The sequence below is a fragment of the Alosa sapidissima genome, chromosome 24 (genome assembly GCF_018492685.1).
Source record: "Alosa sapidissima isolate fAloSap1 chromosome 24, fAloSap1.pri, whole genome shotgun sequence".
NCBI classification, from domain to species: Eukaryota; Metazoa; Chordata; class Actinopteri; order Clupeiformes; family Clupeidae; genus Alosa; species Alosa sapidissima.
The window spans coordinates 750634-770366 of NC_055980.1; the positions used below are offsets into that span (position 1 = coordinate 750634).

The 19733-nt window shown below is 42.6% G+C and overlaps 1 protein-coding gene across 4 annotated transcripts in view; it reads right to left on the reverse strand.

The window, feature by feature from the left end:
• The window catches only part of cpxm2 (carboxypeptidase X (M14 family), member 2), a 250882-nt gene that overhangs the window by 144131 nt on the left and 87018 nt on the right, over positions 1-19733 (reverse strand). For 3 of the 4 annotated variants that reach the window (XM_042082908.1, XM_042082907.1, XM_042082910.1), the window contains exons 3-4: positions 18974-19113; positions 5821-5905 (exon numbers count right to left, since the gene is read on the reverse strand). The exons of the other annotated variant lie outside the window; for it this stretch is intronic. In XM_042082908.1, coding sequence (XP_041938842.1) covers positions 5821-5905; positions 18974-19113 — 225 coding nt within the window. The remainder of the gene's footprint in view (positions 1-5820; positions 5906-18973; positions 19114-19733) is intronic. 4 annotated transcript variants of the gene reach the window in all.

A 19733-nucleotide genomic window follows, 5' to 3' on the forward strand; every position in this document is an offset into this window, starting at 1 on the left:
AGATGGCACACTTACTTCTGCACCTTCTGCATATGACACCAAAGACTGCCCTAACGTGTTCGTTCCTCTGCAGTTTTGATGACAATAAATAGTAGGCTAACGTTAATAATCTGCTTACTTGCATCTCTCAACCTGGTGTTGCTAACCAACCTACCTAGGATATGAAAGTAAGTAAGCCTACTTGGTTTACTGACATTTGAGTAGGCTATGCAACCCATTGGCAAACGTTTACCTGGATATGTCCTTTTAGCGTCATGTTTGCTAGCTTGTGGGCTTAGTTTGAGTCGTGCTACCAAAATCAAGAAATTTATTAAGAAATTAATAAAATTGCAAGACATTTACCTCTTCTATGATCCAAGAATGATTTCATTCGAGTTGTTTTTTTACATTTATTTTAACTAATGACATAGAAGACATTCCCAATTGCATCCACATATCGTAATGCACTATGCAAAAAGTGATTTACACTCGTAGCCGAACACAGTGAGATGCAAGCCTTCCAATCCACTCAGAAATGTAAATAGGCTACTCTCACGTCCTTAAAGGGGCAGGCAGTCAATTAGACGTAGACCACCAATGTAATGACATTAAACAGAAGTGTAGTCAAATAGTTTAAATCAATATGAAATTACTAGATACTTACTTGCTATTAGTAATTATGCAGGCCACAGACTATGAATTATTAAAAAGATATGAACTTAATATGAATTACAAAATATATGAATGTATTGAAACATATGACATGATGCCATCTCTTAAGGTGACTGTCTTTTTTGGACAGTTCTACGAAAGGTTATACTGCTTTGTGAATTACCTCAGTCAAAGCATTTTCACAAATAAAGTAGGCCTACTTTGATTTTCTGTAATCCTTACTGTTTACCTTTGATTATCCTTTTTTAATAAGCATCAAGATGATTTTAGGTCGCAACAGTCTCAAAAAAACTCGCGAAATCCTGGAGGGACTGATTTTCTACCTATCCCTTACTGCCACTGGGAAAAAATATTTTTTTTTTTTTGCCCTGCATGAAAACTATCTTTGGTCTCACTGATAGGAATAGTATAAAACACATAGGAAACATAGAGTAGACACATTCATTCCATTACACACAGACATATATCCACAGGATTATATGTATCCCCTCCCTCTAGCCCACACACACATGCATACACATCAGATACAAGGCAAAAAGCACCAGTTCCAGCCCATTTGTAGTGCTCTTGGCTACACCTCCCTTGTCAGTGGTGTTGGAGCACCTGTTTGATTAAGAATTAGCTCCTTTGTTTTACCTGCATTGAGTAGAAGTGAGCTGGTCTTACACCACTGTTCTAGCTTAAAAATGATCAACATAATCAGATATACTGTCGTCCTTGTGAAACAGTCCCACTAATGCCATATCATCTGCATGTTTGAATAATTTAAAAGTACTATGATGTAGTGTCATTTCATTTGTATACACAGAAAACAGGGCAGGAGAAAGAACACATCCTTGAGGGGCCCCTGTATTAAGTACTATTTCATTAGAGGTCATGTCCCTGGCACACATTATGTGAATTTGCATTGTGTTGAAGGCAGCAGTAAAATCAACAAATAAAATCCATACATATTGGTGTTTTGCAAATGTTTGGAGACCATGTTAACCATGGTGAGAGTGGTATCCTCAGTCCCTCTATGAGGCTTATAGGCAAACTGTAGAGGATCAAGATGTGAGTTCAGGGATGTGGTAAGGTGTTTGGTTACAACCCTCTCCATACATTTGGCTAAAATAGGGGTCAAGGTTACCGGGCGGAAGTCTTTCAATTCTTTGGATCCAGGTTTCTTTGGGAGTGGCTTGATAATTGATCATTTCCACATATCCGGCACAGTACAGGTGTTCAGTAGTAGTTGAAATAATTGAGTAAAAACTGTTGCTAGTTCAGTGGCGCATGCCTTCAGTGCCCTTCCACGGAGGTCATCAGGTCCAGTCGCTTTATGTGGGTTGATTTTTGACAGGCATTGTTTAACTGCCTCCCCTGACAGCTGGATTGTGGTGGTTTGGGGTATGATGCAGACAGTATTGCATTTGTCTTTACTATCAGAAGAGTCAAACCTTCCATAGAAATTATTAAGTTTGTTTAAGAAGAGGAGGTCCATGGTTGTATCCATTTGTTTTTTGGGGGTTCTGCCCATCATTTTATTAAGCCCTTTTAAAATCAATTTTAGCCTTCTGCATCTTCACCCTAAGCTCCTTCCTTATGTCTCTGACTTTCTCAGTGTCACCCTCTAGGAAAGCCTTCTTTTTCTCATTAAAGGGGTGGTTCAGGATTTTGGACATAGAACCTCATTTTCAAGTTAGCAAGTGTGATATTTAGTTCGCAGGTGCTAGGCTAGCGCAAGTCATCAGTATGTGTTAGCCTGCCACTAAAAACAGTCTTTCCCACTCCACAGTACACCTTTGCTTTTGCTTTGCTTTTTGTGAGAGTGTTTCTACTTATCTCAGTAAGGGAAATAAATCAAGAGCCTATGTTGAGTACAAATATGTCTTCTGAAGGCCTAAACAGAGCCCAGCCAAAAACTTCAATAACATTTTGATCAACTTTGAGGGACAGCTATTCCGGTTCCGGCGCCGTCAGGTGTGGCAGCCTATTCAGCAGCTCCGTGTCTTAGTGTTTGTTTCTACGTCTTTTGTCTACTTTTTGTTTACTTTTTACTTCGCAACTTTTTGGATATTATATACTTTAATTACTCTTTCTGCTGTTAAAGAATGTGTTTGTGTTGTATGTATGCTGCTGAGACCTTGAATTTCCCCTGGGGATCAATAAAGTATCTATCTATCTATCTATGACCATGCAGGATCATCCAGACCAAATGTGATGATTTTGCTACATGGTATTCCTATTGATGTACCAGCATGCAAAATTTGAGCCTCCTACATGGTTTAGTTCTTGTGCTTTGGGCTTGTGAACTTTGACAAAAAAAAGAGGCCGGACAAAATCGACATCCCCTCCCCCTGTAAAACTGGCTGTATCTTGGAAAGTATTGATCTTACATAAAAGTAATTTTACAGTGCGTCTCCTGGGTAACATACAGTAGGTACACCTGGTAATTTTTTCCGAATTTTTTGAGACCTAAGTGCGTGGGCCCTGGTTGAATTGACGTGGAATGACCCTTATACATGTGCATTTGTGACCTGAAGTAACCTGTGCTTGCATATGTGCATGCCATTTAGCCCAATGCACAGTTGATCTGGCATTGACCAACTTTAGATTCTTTGATATAGAAAGGAAATACATTGTTTTGGGGCATTATAACATAAGAATTTCATGTAGAAATGTGCTACAATTTCAAAACCAGGTTACTCTGGAATGGCTAATTCTACAGAGGAATGCTATCTTTGTTTGCTGCATTTTGATTGTTTGCTATGTGTGAGTGAAGAGTTTGTGATGTATTCCACCGAGGGCAAGGGGTGTGGTGATAATGTAAGCATGATTACATTTCATGTAAATTCAGCCTTAAATTTTTTGTGCACCATTTATCACAGGAACTAGCCACTAGCTTAGGTTGCTTTCACGTGATATGTATGTGATATCTGTGTGACAAGTATTCTGTAAGCAATTCAACAGAGAAGAATGGGAGTGAATTTGGATGCACATTGCATCCATCGGCCTCATAGGGTTAAACCTTAGGCTATATACAGTATATAATAGTTATTACAGTGGAACAATTAGCTAAGTAGTAATGTAGCTAAGATCAAGTGTAGTATCTGTTATTTCTTGGGGGCAGGTTTTCAGTGTGATTTGGGATTTAATTTACTTTTGGACTGTTTGATTATATTGCTAAATGTTGGGACTGATGGACACTGAAATCTGGGGGTATTTGATTGTTCACTATTAAGTTTCATGTAGTTGAAAGTGTGTTGGGATTTCCACCCGCTTATTGTGCTGTGAACATGCGCTATGTTTAATGGGAATCGTACTGCATAGCCAAGCCTAAATAGAGTTATTTTTTAATGATGTATGATTTACTTTTTTATTAAATTTGTAGGCTGGAATGCCTCGTGGCAACAATTGTGTTTAAAAAGCCCAATAATGTAGCCTAATAACTGCTTCAGCCTCTGGTAAGCTCAGAAGGGATGGCAAGCGACTGGTATCTTGAGAGCAACGTGTTGGAGACCCATGGTGTACATGTACAATGACTTTTCATTGGCAACTATTAAACCAACCAACAATATAAAATATTAAGAAGAGCTCTTTTATTTAATTGAGTTAAATTGAAACAATGTCTTCTAGTACTAATGGACTGATGGCCCTACTGGCAATTATTATCTTGGCTTGTATTTTGGGGCCGGCCTTTATTTGTCCGAATCGACCACGACCCCAGCTATTATCCGAGGCCCCGCTATAAATAGAATCCCAGCCATAATTTCAGGATTTACGGTATTTACAAAATGTGTGCTTTTGGTCATACCCTACCATGCAGTGTGGCAGTAGGCCATTAGTGTAAAACAAATTCATTTATTTGCGAAACTTCATGCAGTAGAACTTCACACAGCTAGGCATGCAGGACATAATGTTTGCACAGGAGAGAGAATAAGAATAAGAGTAGAAGCACGCCTGCAACCAGCTAAGGATTAGCTAAACACGAGATTTCAAGGCCATGGACATACATTTTTCTTTCAAAAACAGAAATGGTGAAGGCAGCAAGGTAGGCAAGAGAGTTACATTGCTGGTCAAAACGTTTGCATAAGAACTGGTTTATAATGCTGAATGAAGCACAAAGCTTTACTGAAGCACATACATACACTGTTTAAAGTCACAGACACAACGAACTACAGTAAGGTAACTTTTATGCATACGCAAACCTATATGGCCTATAAATACCTGTAGATATGGCTGTGTAGTCTGTTTACCATAACATTTATTCCTGCAGGCGCCTGCTCATGGCTGTAGGCTAAAAGTTTAACGTGGGCAGGTGACAAAGTATCAGCATTATTTTACTGAGCGACATTTGTCATTGGGTCTTGTACCTAGTCTAAAAAAGCTGTTCCAGGTCAGTATATAAAGCTATCTATTGCTTGCTTGAAGTCTGGGAATTGCACTTAGGCTACTCGGTTTGGCTGGGAGGGCTTAGTCTACCAGTGCCGCGTTTGTGATGAGTTACGTTGGTCGTACCTGTTTTGTGGCTGTCATACATTTAAATTGCTTCGCAAGAAGTACATAGAACATAACTTGCACCGCTGTCATCTTCTTTAAGAACCTTTCCAAATATTTCCCATATTGCTTTTCCTGGAGGGGTGCCTTTATTATTTTAACTTCTTACGTCTTCAGCTTCTTTACCTCCATCTCTACAGTCTCCACTTACAGTACCTATGTGGCAAGTATGCTTCAACCAATGATTTCTTTGAAATGCAATTATGAGTTAAATACCAATTACAAACTCACTTAAGGACAGTTCTTCCCCCCCTGCATGTTTCTCACTAGAACTTCTACAACTGCCTACTCATTGAGAAGACATACTGTAGGGAACTGGTTACGTCCAGGAGCAAAACCAAAAAAACATGAACTCCCTTTTATCCCACATGCTCTTAAACTGTACTATAAGTAATTTTATACTTACTGCACTTGTCCTCTTGATAATTTTAGCTTGTTTTATATATGCCCTTAATTGTGAGTTTTACTTTGTTGTTTGACTAAATTCAGGACTGTAAAAACACTATGTTTTTCTAATGTTTCTGCCATGTCAAACCAATAAATGAAATCTGAAACCTGAATGAAATGTTTTTGCACTGTGTCTTTTTAAGAATGCATTATAAAATGAAATAATTTATCCCTTTAGCCACTCACCAAGTCCTCAGACCCATTATTTAGGGTGACCCACGTATGGCTGTCATTGCTAACCAGCACTTTGTAAGATGTCACCCAGTCACTCCTGAAAGCAAACAAATGAGTAAGTAACAATAAGGCAAAGAAACAATAATGAAATAAGGCAACACATGAGAGATTATACAATTGGGTTCTATGGAACTATTTTTTGTTTCTGATTGGCCGAGAGACGTTCCATGAGTTGGAATATCCCTGGACATTTCAACTCAGACTCAGCACAGCAAATAATAAATCACTCCGCGATACAATGCAAAGATTTGACACCCAGCTCTCCACTATTTCAAGCAATGGTAAAAATATGAACATGCCACTGATGATCTTATGAACATGTTCCACTTGTCAAGCGTAGTTTTATTAATTATTACATTACATTTAGCAGACACTTCTTGATTCTAATTAGAACCAGAGGATACTGGATTTACTACCCAGCTCCAATACGGGGGTCATAAAATATTCAACTAAAACTATTGGCAACAGCTAAACTCATCTTCTGGAGTTGCCCTTTGTATCTAAAATCAGAACCATAATAGAAAAAGGTAGACTCTGCTTTAATTTTTTTTTTTAAAAATCTCTAAAATCAGAGCAGGAAACTGATATGAAAGCCAATATGACAACCACATGGTGACGTAGATGAATGGAAAAACTCGCTCAACACGCTCGCTCGCTCAACACCCTCGGTGTTCTAGATCCTTTCTGTAATGTAATAAATGTATAGAAAAAAGGACAGCACTACAGTTCCTTAAAAAACGTTCAATCGCTCCACGGATGTTTAGAGCTAAAAGCTCTCTCTCTTTCTGGGGACCCACTTTTTAAAAATGACAGACAATCGCGACCCATATTGTTTTAGGCCACAGGTTCTCAAACTTTTCAATAGCACATAAGTCGTTATATTAGCCTATTTCTGGAGGTTTCTTTGGAAAGTTGAATCCGCATTTTTCTCTGGAGTTAAACGTTTGCTTGTTTGTAGGCCTTATACTAAGGCTGTGTATTGATGTTGTGACAAGCTATGTTGTAAGAATGTGAAATGAATAAATATCAGAACAAGAGGCTTTTGCACAATAGCCATTTTAAATCCGAAATAATAAGGAATGTGAGGAAGTTGCTATTAACTTTAAAGAGTGCATCTCGAAACTATACAGCCTATGACGCAAATTGAATATGTCCAGTAGGCCTACACGGATGTCTGCTTGACAGCATGGAAACTAGATTTTAATCGGTCAACGATTAAAGTAGCTGTCCGTTAATGTTCGTGCTGATTCATGTCCCTTGCATTTTGCAACTGCGAGGTCCATGGCAGGCGCCCCACAGAAATGTTTCATTTTGCGAGTGAGATGCACGCTGTCCCCTCTGTGACGCGTTCGCCCCCAGTTTCAGAGCTATTCTAAGTGCAAAATTGCACAGAGGGCCATGACTGTGGTAAACAAACTATATCCTAATAGAAAACTGATAACTTTCCTGGTTAAATGGTATAAGATAGGCCTATTAGACAACATAAATTGTGCTGGCGACCTAAATAAAATCTCTTGCGATCCACCCGTGGGTCGCGACCCAGTCTTTGGGAACCAATGTCTCTAAATCACAGTGAAACTCAAAAATGTGCACAGTGCAGAAACATCACCATTGCATACAATACATTACAAGGAAAGCTTTCCATGCGTCAAAGCGTTTCCATGTTCACTGCCGTTTAAGAGGGGTCAAAAGAGGCGCTGGAGCCAGAGACTCTCGGGGCCAAGATGGCGGCCAAATCCAATATGGCCGCTACCTGAAAAGGGCTGAACTTTTGAACCACAAGAGCTACAAATACAAACTTGATGTCTTTTTCAACTTAATTGATCATGGGAAACACATAGGAATGTTTATATTTATGACCCAGTATATCTGGACCACTTAATCCTCCAATTCCAATATGGCCACTGTCCAAAAAAGCAGTTTTGACTGTAGTTACACCCCATTGTTTGTGCCAATTTATCTACAAGCACCAAATTTGGCACGGATACAGCTGACGTCATACTCAAATGATTTAGCCAGGGCGCCTGAGTTAGTGATCTCTGAGACCAAGATGGCAGCCAAATCCGCCACCTGAATAGGGATTTGGCTGCATATTTTGAACCAGATGAGATACAAATGTATAATTGATACTGTCACGGCCCACAGACTCAGGACAGGGAGGTAGAGTTCAAACAAGATAGTTTATTTACAAAGGAAAACCAGGAAATGGGTAGTCAAACCCAGGTCGGGATCAAACAGAAGTTCCACTGGAAACAGTAGGGCAAGGAGGGTCCAAAACACAGAGGATCAGCAAACTTAACGGAAGAAGTCCCAAAACACAGAAGATCGACTTAACTACAGTAGATCCAAATCCGGAGGTGACTCGTGGGGTCGGACCAGGAGGATGCTGGAACAGGTGAGGGGAATCCAGGAGGAGTATTCCTTGTGAGTCAGGCTGGTGGATAGCACCTTGGTGTCATCACTGACGAGGCCAGACAAAGACTGAGGGGAGACTGGGGTTTAAGTAGGGAGTGAGGCTGATTGGGAACAGGTGCAGGTCATTAGTAAACTGGGGAATGTGAACGAGTGAGGGGAGCTTCAGGAGAGAGAGCAGTGGGTGTGGCTGGAACCGAACCTGGTGTGACTGTGACATTACCCCCCCCTCCAGGGGCCGCATCCAAGAACGAGGGGGCCCGACGCCGAGGTCGCCCTCGGCCACGAGGGGCTGGTCGACTGGGATGCGTGCGATGGAACTCGGTGAGCATGGAGGGGTCTAGGACGTCGTCACGGCTGACCCAGGAGCGATCTTCAGGGCCGTAGCCCTCCCAGTCGACCAGATACTCCAGTCGACCTCTGCGGCGCCGGGAGTTGAGGATGTCCTTAACGGCATAGATGGGACCCTCGTCCAGGAGGAGCGGCAAGGGGGGTTCCACTGCAGCACCAGGTTCTGTGGAGGAAGGAGAGTGAGGTGAATGGTAAGGCTTTAGAAGTGACACATGGAAGGTGGGGTGGATCTTGTAGTCAGGGGGAAGCTGGAGGCGGTATGTGACTGAGTTTATCTGGTGAGTGATAGTGAAGGGACCAATGTATTTGGGGCTTAGCTTTTTGCTGGGCAGTCTCATCCGGATGTCCCGGGTGGAGAGCCAGACCTTTTGTCCAACCGTGTACCCCGGTGTGGAGGACCGTTGGGCATCGGCATGGTGACTCTGGCGGCGAATGGCTCGCTGGAGGTGGCTGTGAGCTTCCGTAGGAAGCGACTAATCCGTAGGAAGCGACTAATTTCTTGGATCCTTCGCTCTGTCTGACCGTTGGTTTGGGGGTGGTATCCCGAAGTAAGACTCACCGTCACCCCCATCAGCCGGAGGAAGGCCCGCCAGAATCGTGAAATGAATTGTGGTCCCCTATCCGACACTACATCTTCAGGGATTCCAAAGTTCCTGAAGACGTGCGTGAACAGTGCTTCAGCAGTCTCTGCGGCCGTCGGGAGACCCTTCAGGGGAATCAGTTTGCAGGCCTTGGAAAATCGGTCCACAATGACAAGGATGCAGGTGTGGCCCTCAGACAGCGGGAAATCGGTGGCGAAGTCAACTCCGAGATGTGACCATGGTCTCTTTGGAATGGGCAGAGGCAGTAGCTTCCCTGCAGGCAGATGACGAGGGGTTTTGGCCATGGCGCAGTCCACACGCAGATCCCAGGGTGTCCGGTGCCGGGTGAGGAGTGTGCCATGGTGAGGAGGTGGGTTCGGAGGCTACGAGGCATGTAGGTGCGATTGTCTGGCTTGTTAGGTGGCACAGGCTCAGTCTCCATAGCTGCGGCGATCTGATCATCGAAGATCCACTGGATGGGACTCACCACCACGCCAGCTGGTAGGATAGGCTCAGGCTGTTCGGGTTGTCCTCAGGGTGATAGATGCGAGACAGGGCATCAGCTCGACAGTTACGTGAGCTTGGCCGGTAACTGATAGTAAAGGTAAAACGTGTAAAGAAAAGGGCCCACCTGGCTTGGCGAGGGTTGAGTCGTTTTGCTTCGCGGAGGTACTGGAGATTCTTGTCAAGAATCGTCAAGACCAAAAACGGGTGACTGGCTCCCTCCAGCCAGTGACGCCACTCCTAGTTAGCCAGGGCTAACTTGATGGCAAGCAACTCTCTGTTACCGATGTCATAGTTGCACTCTGCAGGGCTCAGCTTCCTGGAGAAGTAGGCACACGGATGAAGACGAGAAGGGTTACCATGGTATTGGGACAACACAGCTCCGACGCCCGTGGTGGAAGCGTCGACCTCGACGACAAACTCCTTGTTGGGGTCAGGATGACGGAGGACAGGGGCTGAGGTGAAGGCCTTCTGGAGTTCCCGAAATGCCTGGGAAGCCTCTGAGCTCCAGGCAAGGGTCTTCGATTTTCCTCGGAGCAGAGTAGTTAGGGGAGCAGTGATCTGGCTATAGTTCTGTATGAATCTCCGGTAAAAGTTGGCAAAGCCCAGAAAGCGCTGAAGTTCCTTTATAGAGTGTGGAGCTGCCCAGGAAAGTACAGCCTGGACCTTCCCGTCATCCATGCTAACTCCCTGGGAGCCTAGGAACTGGACGGTGGGTTGGTGGAAGGTACACTTCTCTGCTTTGAGAAAGAGCTGGAATTCACGCAATCGAGACAGGACCAAGGAGGCGTGCTGGATGTGGTCATTGAGATTAGGGGAATAGATCAGGATGTCATCAATGTAGATAATAACAAATTTATTAAGGTAATCTTGAAATATTTCATTCATGAAACCCTGGAACACAGATGGTGAGTTCGACAACCCATATGGCATCACGAGATACTCGTAATGACCAGTAGGGGTGATGAAGGCTGTCTTCCACTCGTCCCCACGGCGAATGCGCACCAAGTTGTAGGCACTTCGGAGGTCAAGTTTGGAGAACAGCGTAGCTCCACGCAGCTGTTCCAGAGCTGCGGGGACAAGAGGTAGGGGGTAACGGAATTTGACAGTGATTTTATTGAGGGCACGGTAATCGATACACGGTCTAAGACCTCCATTCTTCTTGGCCACAAAGAAGAATGAAGAGGCAGCTGGAGACTTGGAGGGCCGGATATATCCTAGCTTGAGGGCTTCATCGACATAAGCCTTCATTGCTTCCTGTTCCGGCAAGGACAATGGGTAGACCTTCCCCCTAGGCAGAGGGTGCCCGGGTAGCAGGTCTATTGCACAGTCCCAGGGTCGATGTGGAGGTAGCTGGGCTGCTCGTTGTGGACAGAAGACATCACTGAAGGAGGCGTATGCTGGCAGGATGGTGACCGGACGACTCTGGACTTTCGATGGATGTGGCGTTCACCGGGAAATTTGGGCGTTGGCTGTGAGAACGTGGGAGTTGTGGGAAACAGGAAACTTGACAGTTCTTGCTCCACTGAAGAATCTCCCCAGTAGACCAGGAGATTGTAGGTGAATGCTGAATCAGCCATGGGCGCCCCAGGATTACCTCTGCAGTTGACTCTTCGAGTATGAAGAATGTGATGGATTCCACATGTAGGCTTCCCACCCGCATATCTAGGTTCTTTGTTTGATATTGGACCCGCTTGCGGGCCAGGGGCTTACCTACTATGGAGTGGACGTGGAAGGCAGGGACGCAGCGAATCCGCGGGAGTTGGAGGCGTTGGCAGAGGGAGCCCGAGATGAAATTCCCTGCGGAGCCTGAGTCAATGAGAGCAGAAGCCATGTAGGAGGAATCAGCAAGGATGACAGGTGTGACTAAAGGCTTTAGATGAACACTGGGAGTACGGACTGCACTCACCATTGGTCGAGGCGGGCGTGTGGGGCATTGGGCGATGATGTGGCCTGAGTTACCACAATATAGGCACAACCCCTGAGTCAGACGTCTGCGTCTCTCTGATGGAGTGAGCCGCATGGTGTCCACCTGCATTGGTTCTGCGGCGGCCCCTGCTGCCTCTTCCCCGGCACAGGGAACTTGGACTGGTGAAGAGGTGGAATGGAGTTCGCGGATGCAATTCTCTCTGCGATGTGCAACACGAATGGCAAGCTGGATGAATCTCTCCAAGCCTATGGCATCATCATAGGACGACAGTTGGAGGCGTAGAGTGGGTTCTAACCCCTGTCGGAACGCAGTGAGGAGGGCTGCTTCATTCCAGCCGCTGGCAGTGGCAAGGGTACGGAAGCGGAGGGTGTAATCTGAAATGGACCTTCGTCCCTGCCTCAGGGCATGCAGCTCCGCTTGGATGGAAGAGTCTCCCTCAGGAAGGTCAAACACCTGTTTGAAATGGGCCACAAAGGCATCCACAGACTCGGTGATGGGTACAGCTACACGCCAGACGCCTTCAGCCCATTGTAGAGCACGTCCAGAGAGTAGGGAGATGATGTATGCAATGCGGGATCGCTCTGTAGGGAACCTGTGGGGTTGCATCTCCAGGGTCAGGGAGCATTGCAGGAGGAAGCCTTTGCACGCCTCTGGTGATCCAGAATAGGCTGTAGGATTAACCACGGGACTGGACGGGTTCAACGGCGGAGGAGGTGCTGGCACCGGAATTGCCGCTGTCGCGGTAGTCAGTGCCAAAAAACACACCATGCCAATCTCTAAATATTTATATTTATGATTGTGTATGTGGATCCTCAAAGTCCCCAAATCCAATATGGCTACTGTCCAAAAAAAAAGGTTTTTGACTACAAACTTTGAACCAAATGCGCTAAAGATGAAAACATAATGTCTATATTTTTTTTACCATGACAAACACACAGGAATTCTTACGCTTGTGATTGCATATGTTTAGATCCTACATTTGCATTTACAAGAAAGCAACTACCTTCTACTTTCCAAATATTCTCACCAATTTTAAAATTGAGAATGTAGGGAAGGCATATATGAGGGAGAGTCAGAATTCCAGCATACAGTAGATTTGGGCAACTTTGAGCAAATATAGAGAATGCTAGTTGACTGTATGGACTGTGATGGAGCAGCTGGACTTTATGAAAACCCTGAAGCCCTCATGCTGGCAGGGTCTGACTGTGCCAGAATAAGTACAAGAGTTTCAAGTAGTGTATGATAGCAGCTCATCATCATCATCATCATCATCATCATAAAGAAGAGGCATACAGCTTACAAGTCATGTTCAGGAAGGATGTTAAATTTTACTGGTTATGGAAACCCATGGAAATCCCTTCTTATCAACGAATCATGACCTCATAGCTCTTGACACCCAAGATATTATGGAAAGAGAAGTGGCTGATTCGCTCACTACTGCTCACAAAGTTGGTGCAGCCCTACATGCTGCCTACGTAGAGCAGCGACTTGACAAGGTCACCAAGCCTGTATCAGATATGATTCCTCGGGCAAACATACTGACATTTGCCAATTGACCTGACACAAAAGCCAAGCACAAAACAAAGAATGGTATTCAGAAGCAAAACATGACGCTCATCACACAACTGTTCCTTTCCCTTCAGTCCAGGCCTGATGCAGACATGGCAGAATTCTTCAGGTTTAGTTTAGTTCAGGTTTAGTTTAGTTTTGAACTTTCTGACACTAAATTAGGATTAATGCATTATCATACCGGATATGTAATCATCCCACCTCTTGTAACTTTCACCGCAGGTGGCTTTAAACACCCTGTCCTATTCTCTACACCTGACTATCATATGCATTTGTCATGTGTACAGACCTTACTGTCTGTATTGACCCTAGGCAGATGGGTCAGGCCCTTGAGTCGTGGATCTGCTCGAGGTTGCTTCCTATATGTATCTCCAATTCTAGGGAGTTTTTCCTCGCCCCTGCATTTTTATTTTATTTTCTTTCCTTTCTCTGATTGTCTACACTCTGTAAAGCGCCATGATACACGTGTAATGTTTTGGCGCTCTATAAGCACAATTAAATTGATATTGAAAATAGAGAGCACTGCAAGTGCTGTAAAGCCGGAGTTTGTTGCACTTCTATATGCATGTGAGGGTGCTTGTACAAACAATGATGGTGGAGACGATGACTGATCTGGTGATTGTGAGTGATAATAAGAATTCACTATTGTTTTTTTTATTATTGCCTTTTTTTGTTACGCAGTTGTGAAGCAGAGTTTTGGACAAATCAACTATATTGTTCTTTTAACAATTTGCCATAATATAAATATTGCCTTGCAATAATAATTGTGTCTTATTCTTTCTTACCACCCGGAGAGAAGAAATACTCTTTTCTGATTGGCTGGCAGGGTGGCCTTTAATTCTGAATAACAGGACACCGTTCCATATCAATGCTTATGAATGGTAACTATAACAACCATAGTAGGACGACGATTGCAGCGCTCTAGAATCTTTGGTTGCAGGCTTCACAACAATGGAATCAACTGTAAACAAGCTAACTGTCCATGCTAAAGTTGTACAACAAGCTGAACTAGTGAGCTTCTTTTTAAACGGAATCGTGTGTTTCCTTTGCTTTACAGTGGCAACCGGGTGATAAGCGGGATAACGGCCTTCGAGGTGCGCGTCGGGGAGTTTTTTGCCCCTCGCCTTCGTCCATTAATTCCGTATAACAGGACACCTCGGCGACCGTTATCCCTTACTTATATGATTACACTTATATGATTTCACCACAGATGAAATGTATTCATCTGTGGTGCACTGAAAGCATTTCACTTTTATAAGGAAATGAATCAACATTGAGAAAAACCTTCAAAGTTGTGGTAAAAAAAATATAAATATGACAAGCATAAATATAAATATGCCAATGGACTTCTTGTGGTCAATAAACATAAAATAGACACCACATCCTCATTTGTAGCGCAAAACACTTTTTTGGACAGAGGCCATATTGAATTTAGGGAATTTGGGGGGTCCTGATAATACTCAATCATAAATGTAAGTATTCCTATGGGTTTCTCATAGCCAAAAAAAGTAAAATAGACATCAAGTTTGTATTTGTATCTCATCTGGCTTAAAAGCTATATATAGCTGAATCCCTTTCAGGCAGCGGCCATATTAGATTTGGCCGCCATCTAGGTCGCTTGGATGCCCTGGCATTTCAGTATGCCCTCAGCTACATCTGTGTCAATTTTGTGTTTGTAGATAAATTTGCACGAACAATGGGGTGTAAGGCCCCAAACTACAGCCAAAACTGCTTTTTTGGACAGCGGCCATATTGGAATTAAAGGAATAAGGGGTCCAGATGTACTGGGTCATAAATATTAACATCCTATGTGTTTCCCATGATCAATTAAGCTGAAAAAGATATCAAGTTTGCATTTGTAACTCATGTGGTTCAAAAGTTATAGCCGGAACCCTTTTCGGACAGCGGCCATATTGGATTTGGCCACCATCTTGGCCCCAAGGGTCGTTGACTCCAGCGCCCTAGCTAAATCATTTCAGTATGACCTGAGCTACATTTGTGCCAAATTAGGCGCTTTTAGAAGAATTTGTAAGAAAATGTGCTTAAGGCCCCCCACTATTATGCATTATGGTTTGTATAATATTGTTTTATTTCCATTAGGCTGTTGCTTAATTTGACATTATTGTTTATTATTGATATTCTCCTTAATATAGTCTTACCATGTCATTGCTTTTTTAATATTATTGATTGAATGGACACTATTGTTTATTATTGCTTTTCCCCTCATTTTCATTGCTTATTTTATTAGGCTATTTATTGAATTTGACATTGTTGTTTATTATTGCTATTCTCCTTATTATAGTTTGACCAACATTCTAATCTGCTCCCTGTTATATTTTAGATATTATGTTGTTTTTTGTATGTGTGTGTCACTTTGGACAAAGGCGTCTGCAAAGTCCCATAACCATGGCACAATTACAGATTCAGAATAATTCAGAACAATTTCTTCATTCATATAATTTGGGAATGAGAGTGCCCAAAAAAATTAATCCCTCTGCAGTAACATTTTGTCACCACCTCAGCGTGGTATTTGCACCATGTCAATCCTCACATACTGCCATTCCCTAATGTTATCAGTAAAGCTGTTTAGATAGATAGATAGATAGATAGATAGATAGATAGATAGATAGATAGATAGATAGATAGATAGATAGATAGATAGATAGAGATAGATAGATAGATAGATAGATAGATAGTATATAATATAAAATACACAACTAAGCAATAAGGACAGTAGAAGATAAATAATATACTAAATATACTAAAATACAAATTATACTATATGAAATGTCTGGCTACTAATGATTGTTCATCCTGATTGTATATGAAACATGTGTGCTCACATATTCTGGTTTTCAGTTCACGTTTGGTTTATAAGTATAAGTATATATACTTTTTTGATCCTGTGAGGGAAATTTGGTCTCTGCATTTAACCCAATCAGTGAATTAGTGAAACACAAACAGCACACAGTGAACACACAGTGAGGTGAAGCACACACTAATCCCGGGGCAGTGAGCTGCCTGCTACAATGGCGGCGCTCAGGGAGCAGTGAGGGGTTAGGTGCCTTGCTCAAGGGCACTTCAGCCGCAGCCCACTGGTCGGGGCTCGAACCGGCAACCCTCCGGTTACAAGTCCAGAGTGCTAACCAGTGGGCCACGGCTGCCCCCAAATTGTCAACGTCAGCGAGTATTTGCATTAGATTATCGTCTAATGGCATCAAAAAAGTTTACCTGAAATGAAGTGTTGGGTCTTCTATTCGCGGACCCTGATTCTGAAGGGGAATATCTGCCTTCAGAAAATGACGGTGATTCGTTTAGTGAGGCTTCAGATGCGTCCCTGCCTTGCAATGATGCAGCTGGACAAAGTGAGAGTTTACTCCATAGTTTACACCAAGCACAAACGTTGAATCGTTTGCCCTATGTCACTGGTGGGAATAATGTTTCACGGGTTCGGAGTGTTCATCGGGAAGTTAGCAGGGTGTTAGTGGTGTGGCGAACGAGGCTGGAGGTAGCCTAATGTCCATAGCGCTAGCTTCTGTCTTCTGAACGTGTGCCTCTCCGCAATCGCGGCGACAGTAACGTGATTGAGCCTTTGTCTAATGCCACTGGGTATGTTAGACGAGGTCGAAGTGCTCATAGGACAGTTAGGGGGGAACGTAGAGGCAGTGTGGGGAGTCGCAATGAGAATGACAGTAGGCCTAGTCCAAGCTGCGCAAATTCTCTCCACTCGATGCGAGCGCGAGGCAGATCTGGCCATGCTGCTCGCAACAGGAGCAGAGGTGGTGACACGGGGCAGGAGAGCCATTAGGCCATGCATAGTCTATCACAAGATGATGGGAATGCCGGCCCTGTATGGATAGGATATGGATATGGATAGTCATTATCTCTACAGCAAAAGGCCTGCTACATAAAAAAAAAATGGTCAGCCATTTATTAGTAATGATTTACACTGTTGATTATCTATTTCCCTGACCATTTAGGACATGTGTTCTTTTTTGTGTGTTCATGTCCTTGTGATGTGTGTGTCTTTGTCAGCTAAGAAAAAAACAACAAAAAAACATCAACAAAAACAACAAAAAGAAAACAAATACTAACATTGTCTCTTGTCTTGTCTCGTCATCTCACTCCTGATCTGTGCCTTGCCGTGGCAAGTGAGCTTTTGAACTAAACAGGTCTTGTCTACTTGTGTTTGTGTGTCATCTGAATAATATATATGTGCCCCATACATGGAATCAGAGTGCCTACTGTATGTAGTAAATGGAAAATCTCTACAGCAAAAGGCCAGCCTACCGCTACATGCATTTGGTTTGTTTCTGCCATTTATTAGTAATGATTTATATAGTTTGTTTACTACTTACTATTTACCTGAGCATTCAGTATTGTGCAATATAGCATACAGAAGGTGAGGGACATTTTGGGGGAAAAGAAGTGGTGCATTTTATCATTCAAACATGCAACTTTTCATGAAAATTCTATAATCCAAGATGGCCCCCCCATATGACGTCATAATATGCAAATTAGATATAAACATTTAATCTCTACATAAACTTTGGGTCATCCTTAATATTTCTCTAATTTACAGAAAGTCTCTATCTCTTATCACTTTTAAGATATAGCCTTTTGAAATGAAGATGTCAAAATCGAACGTTTCGAAAAAAAACCTCTGGCGCCTAAAGGGTTAAGAGCCTGATCTGCAGGCGACTAGTTGGCTATTTTTAGGTCACCGTGTTGGCGAGCACCATGTTGGAGACCCCTGCTTTAGCCTATAGCCTTGTATTCTGTAAGGTCTACTGTTTATTTTGATGAGTGAAGAGTTTGTGATATATTCCACTGAGAAGAATGGGTGTGGAGATGGGTGCAGAGCTGTACGCAGAATGTAAATATGATTACATTTCATGTAAATTCAAAGTTTATTGTCTCGCGAACTGTTCATCACAGCAACTAGCATCATTTGAAAGCTGATTGTGAACATTCACATGATATGCATCTGTGATATTTGTGTGATAAGTACATTGTGAGCAGTTCAGCAAAGAATGGGTGTAAATTTGAACACACTCTGCGTCCGTTGGGTCCATAGGGTTGAGTCAATTTTGACAGCCATCACACGATAGACAATCAGATAGTGATCAGTTTTACAGTATACACAGGAGCAGAAGAGTTAGAAGATACTGCACTGACAACTTGATGCTGTCTATTGCCAGGCTATTTATAAATAATACGTGCTAACATGCATTGTGAACCCAGCCATCCTGTCTGCTTGTGATTCCTGCAAGAGTAGGACACACATACACACGCACACATAGAATGGCAGGAACTTTTTTTCACATGTTTGATTCACACCCCCAATGCACCCTAGACCTCCCACCCACCAATGTTGACACCATAGCTAAAGTCTTGCTTGGTATTATGTCGTCGTCAAAACATGGATAGATTTTGACATTTTCCTCCAGAGATGTTCTAACAGGATATTCCAATCTTCGATTGAAAACACCTAATAGCTGTGGGGTCTACAAAGAGAGACCAGAGGCAGTTTTGTTTGAATGGAATCCTTTGAGAACAGTGGCTAAGTTACCTGAACAAACTATGTTGGGGAAACAGTTAGATTTATATAAATTAGACTATATCGATCTTTAAAATCTTACAAGATTTATGTGTTGCATAATTGTACAGGTACAATAGAAACTGATACGACTGGCTCAGTGTGATTCCTCAGAAGATTAAGAGTGCAGGTCAGTTTTTTATAAATGAAGACACTCACGACCAAAGAGAACTCCGGCCTTGGGTTATCACCGCGGTAAACTTGGTAAGCCTGCGGGCATCCACCTCAAACCACTGCAGACGATCATTTCTTCCTGCACACCAGCCTCCATCATGGAATTCATCCTCATGCAGCCCAGTCTAGTGTAGTCAGTAAAACAAACACAAAGGGAAAAAAACAGCTCTGAAATCTACTCTTTCATCATAAGGTACGGCAATTTCATCTTAAACCAGCATAAATCTCCCTTGAAAAGAAACATTTACATTTTTTAATTTAGCAGACACTTTTATCCAAAGTCACTTACAAAATGAGATAGACCATTCAAGATACAATTCAAAAGAGACCAGGTAGGAATTTCAATTTCAATTTCAATTTAATTTCACTTATAGAGCGCACAAACATTACACATGTCTCATGGCGCTTTACAGAGTGTTAAACATTCAGAGAGAGCCCATGAGTAACAGGTCAAGTCAAGTCAAGTCAAGTTTATTTATATAGCACATTTCATACACAGAGGTCATTCAATGTGCTTTACATAAACAAAACCAAACAATAATAACAAATAAAAGCATAGAAGGGCAATATAGTCAAAGAATAGTTAAAAGGTAAAGATCATAATAAAAAGAAAACATAAAACACAAGGTAAAATCATTTAAAAATAAAGAATAATTAGTAAGCAAAAACAAAGGCAAAAGTAGTAAAAAAAAGTAATAAAAGACAAAGTAGAATAATTATCGAGGCAGATTCAGAATTTGTAACT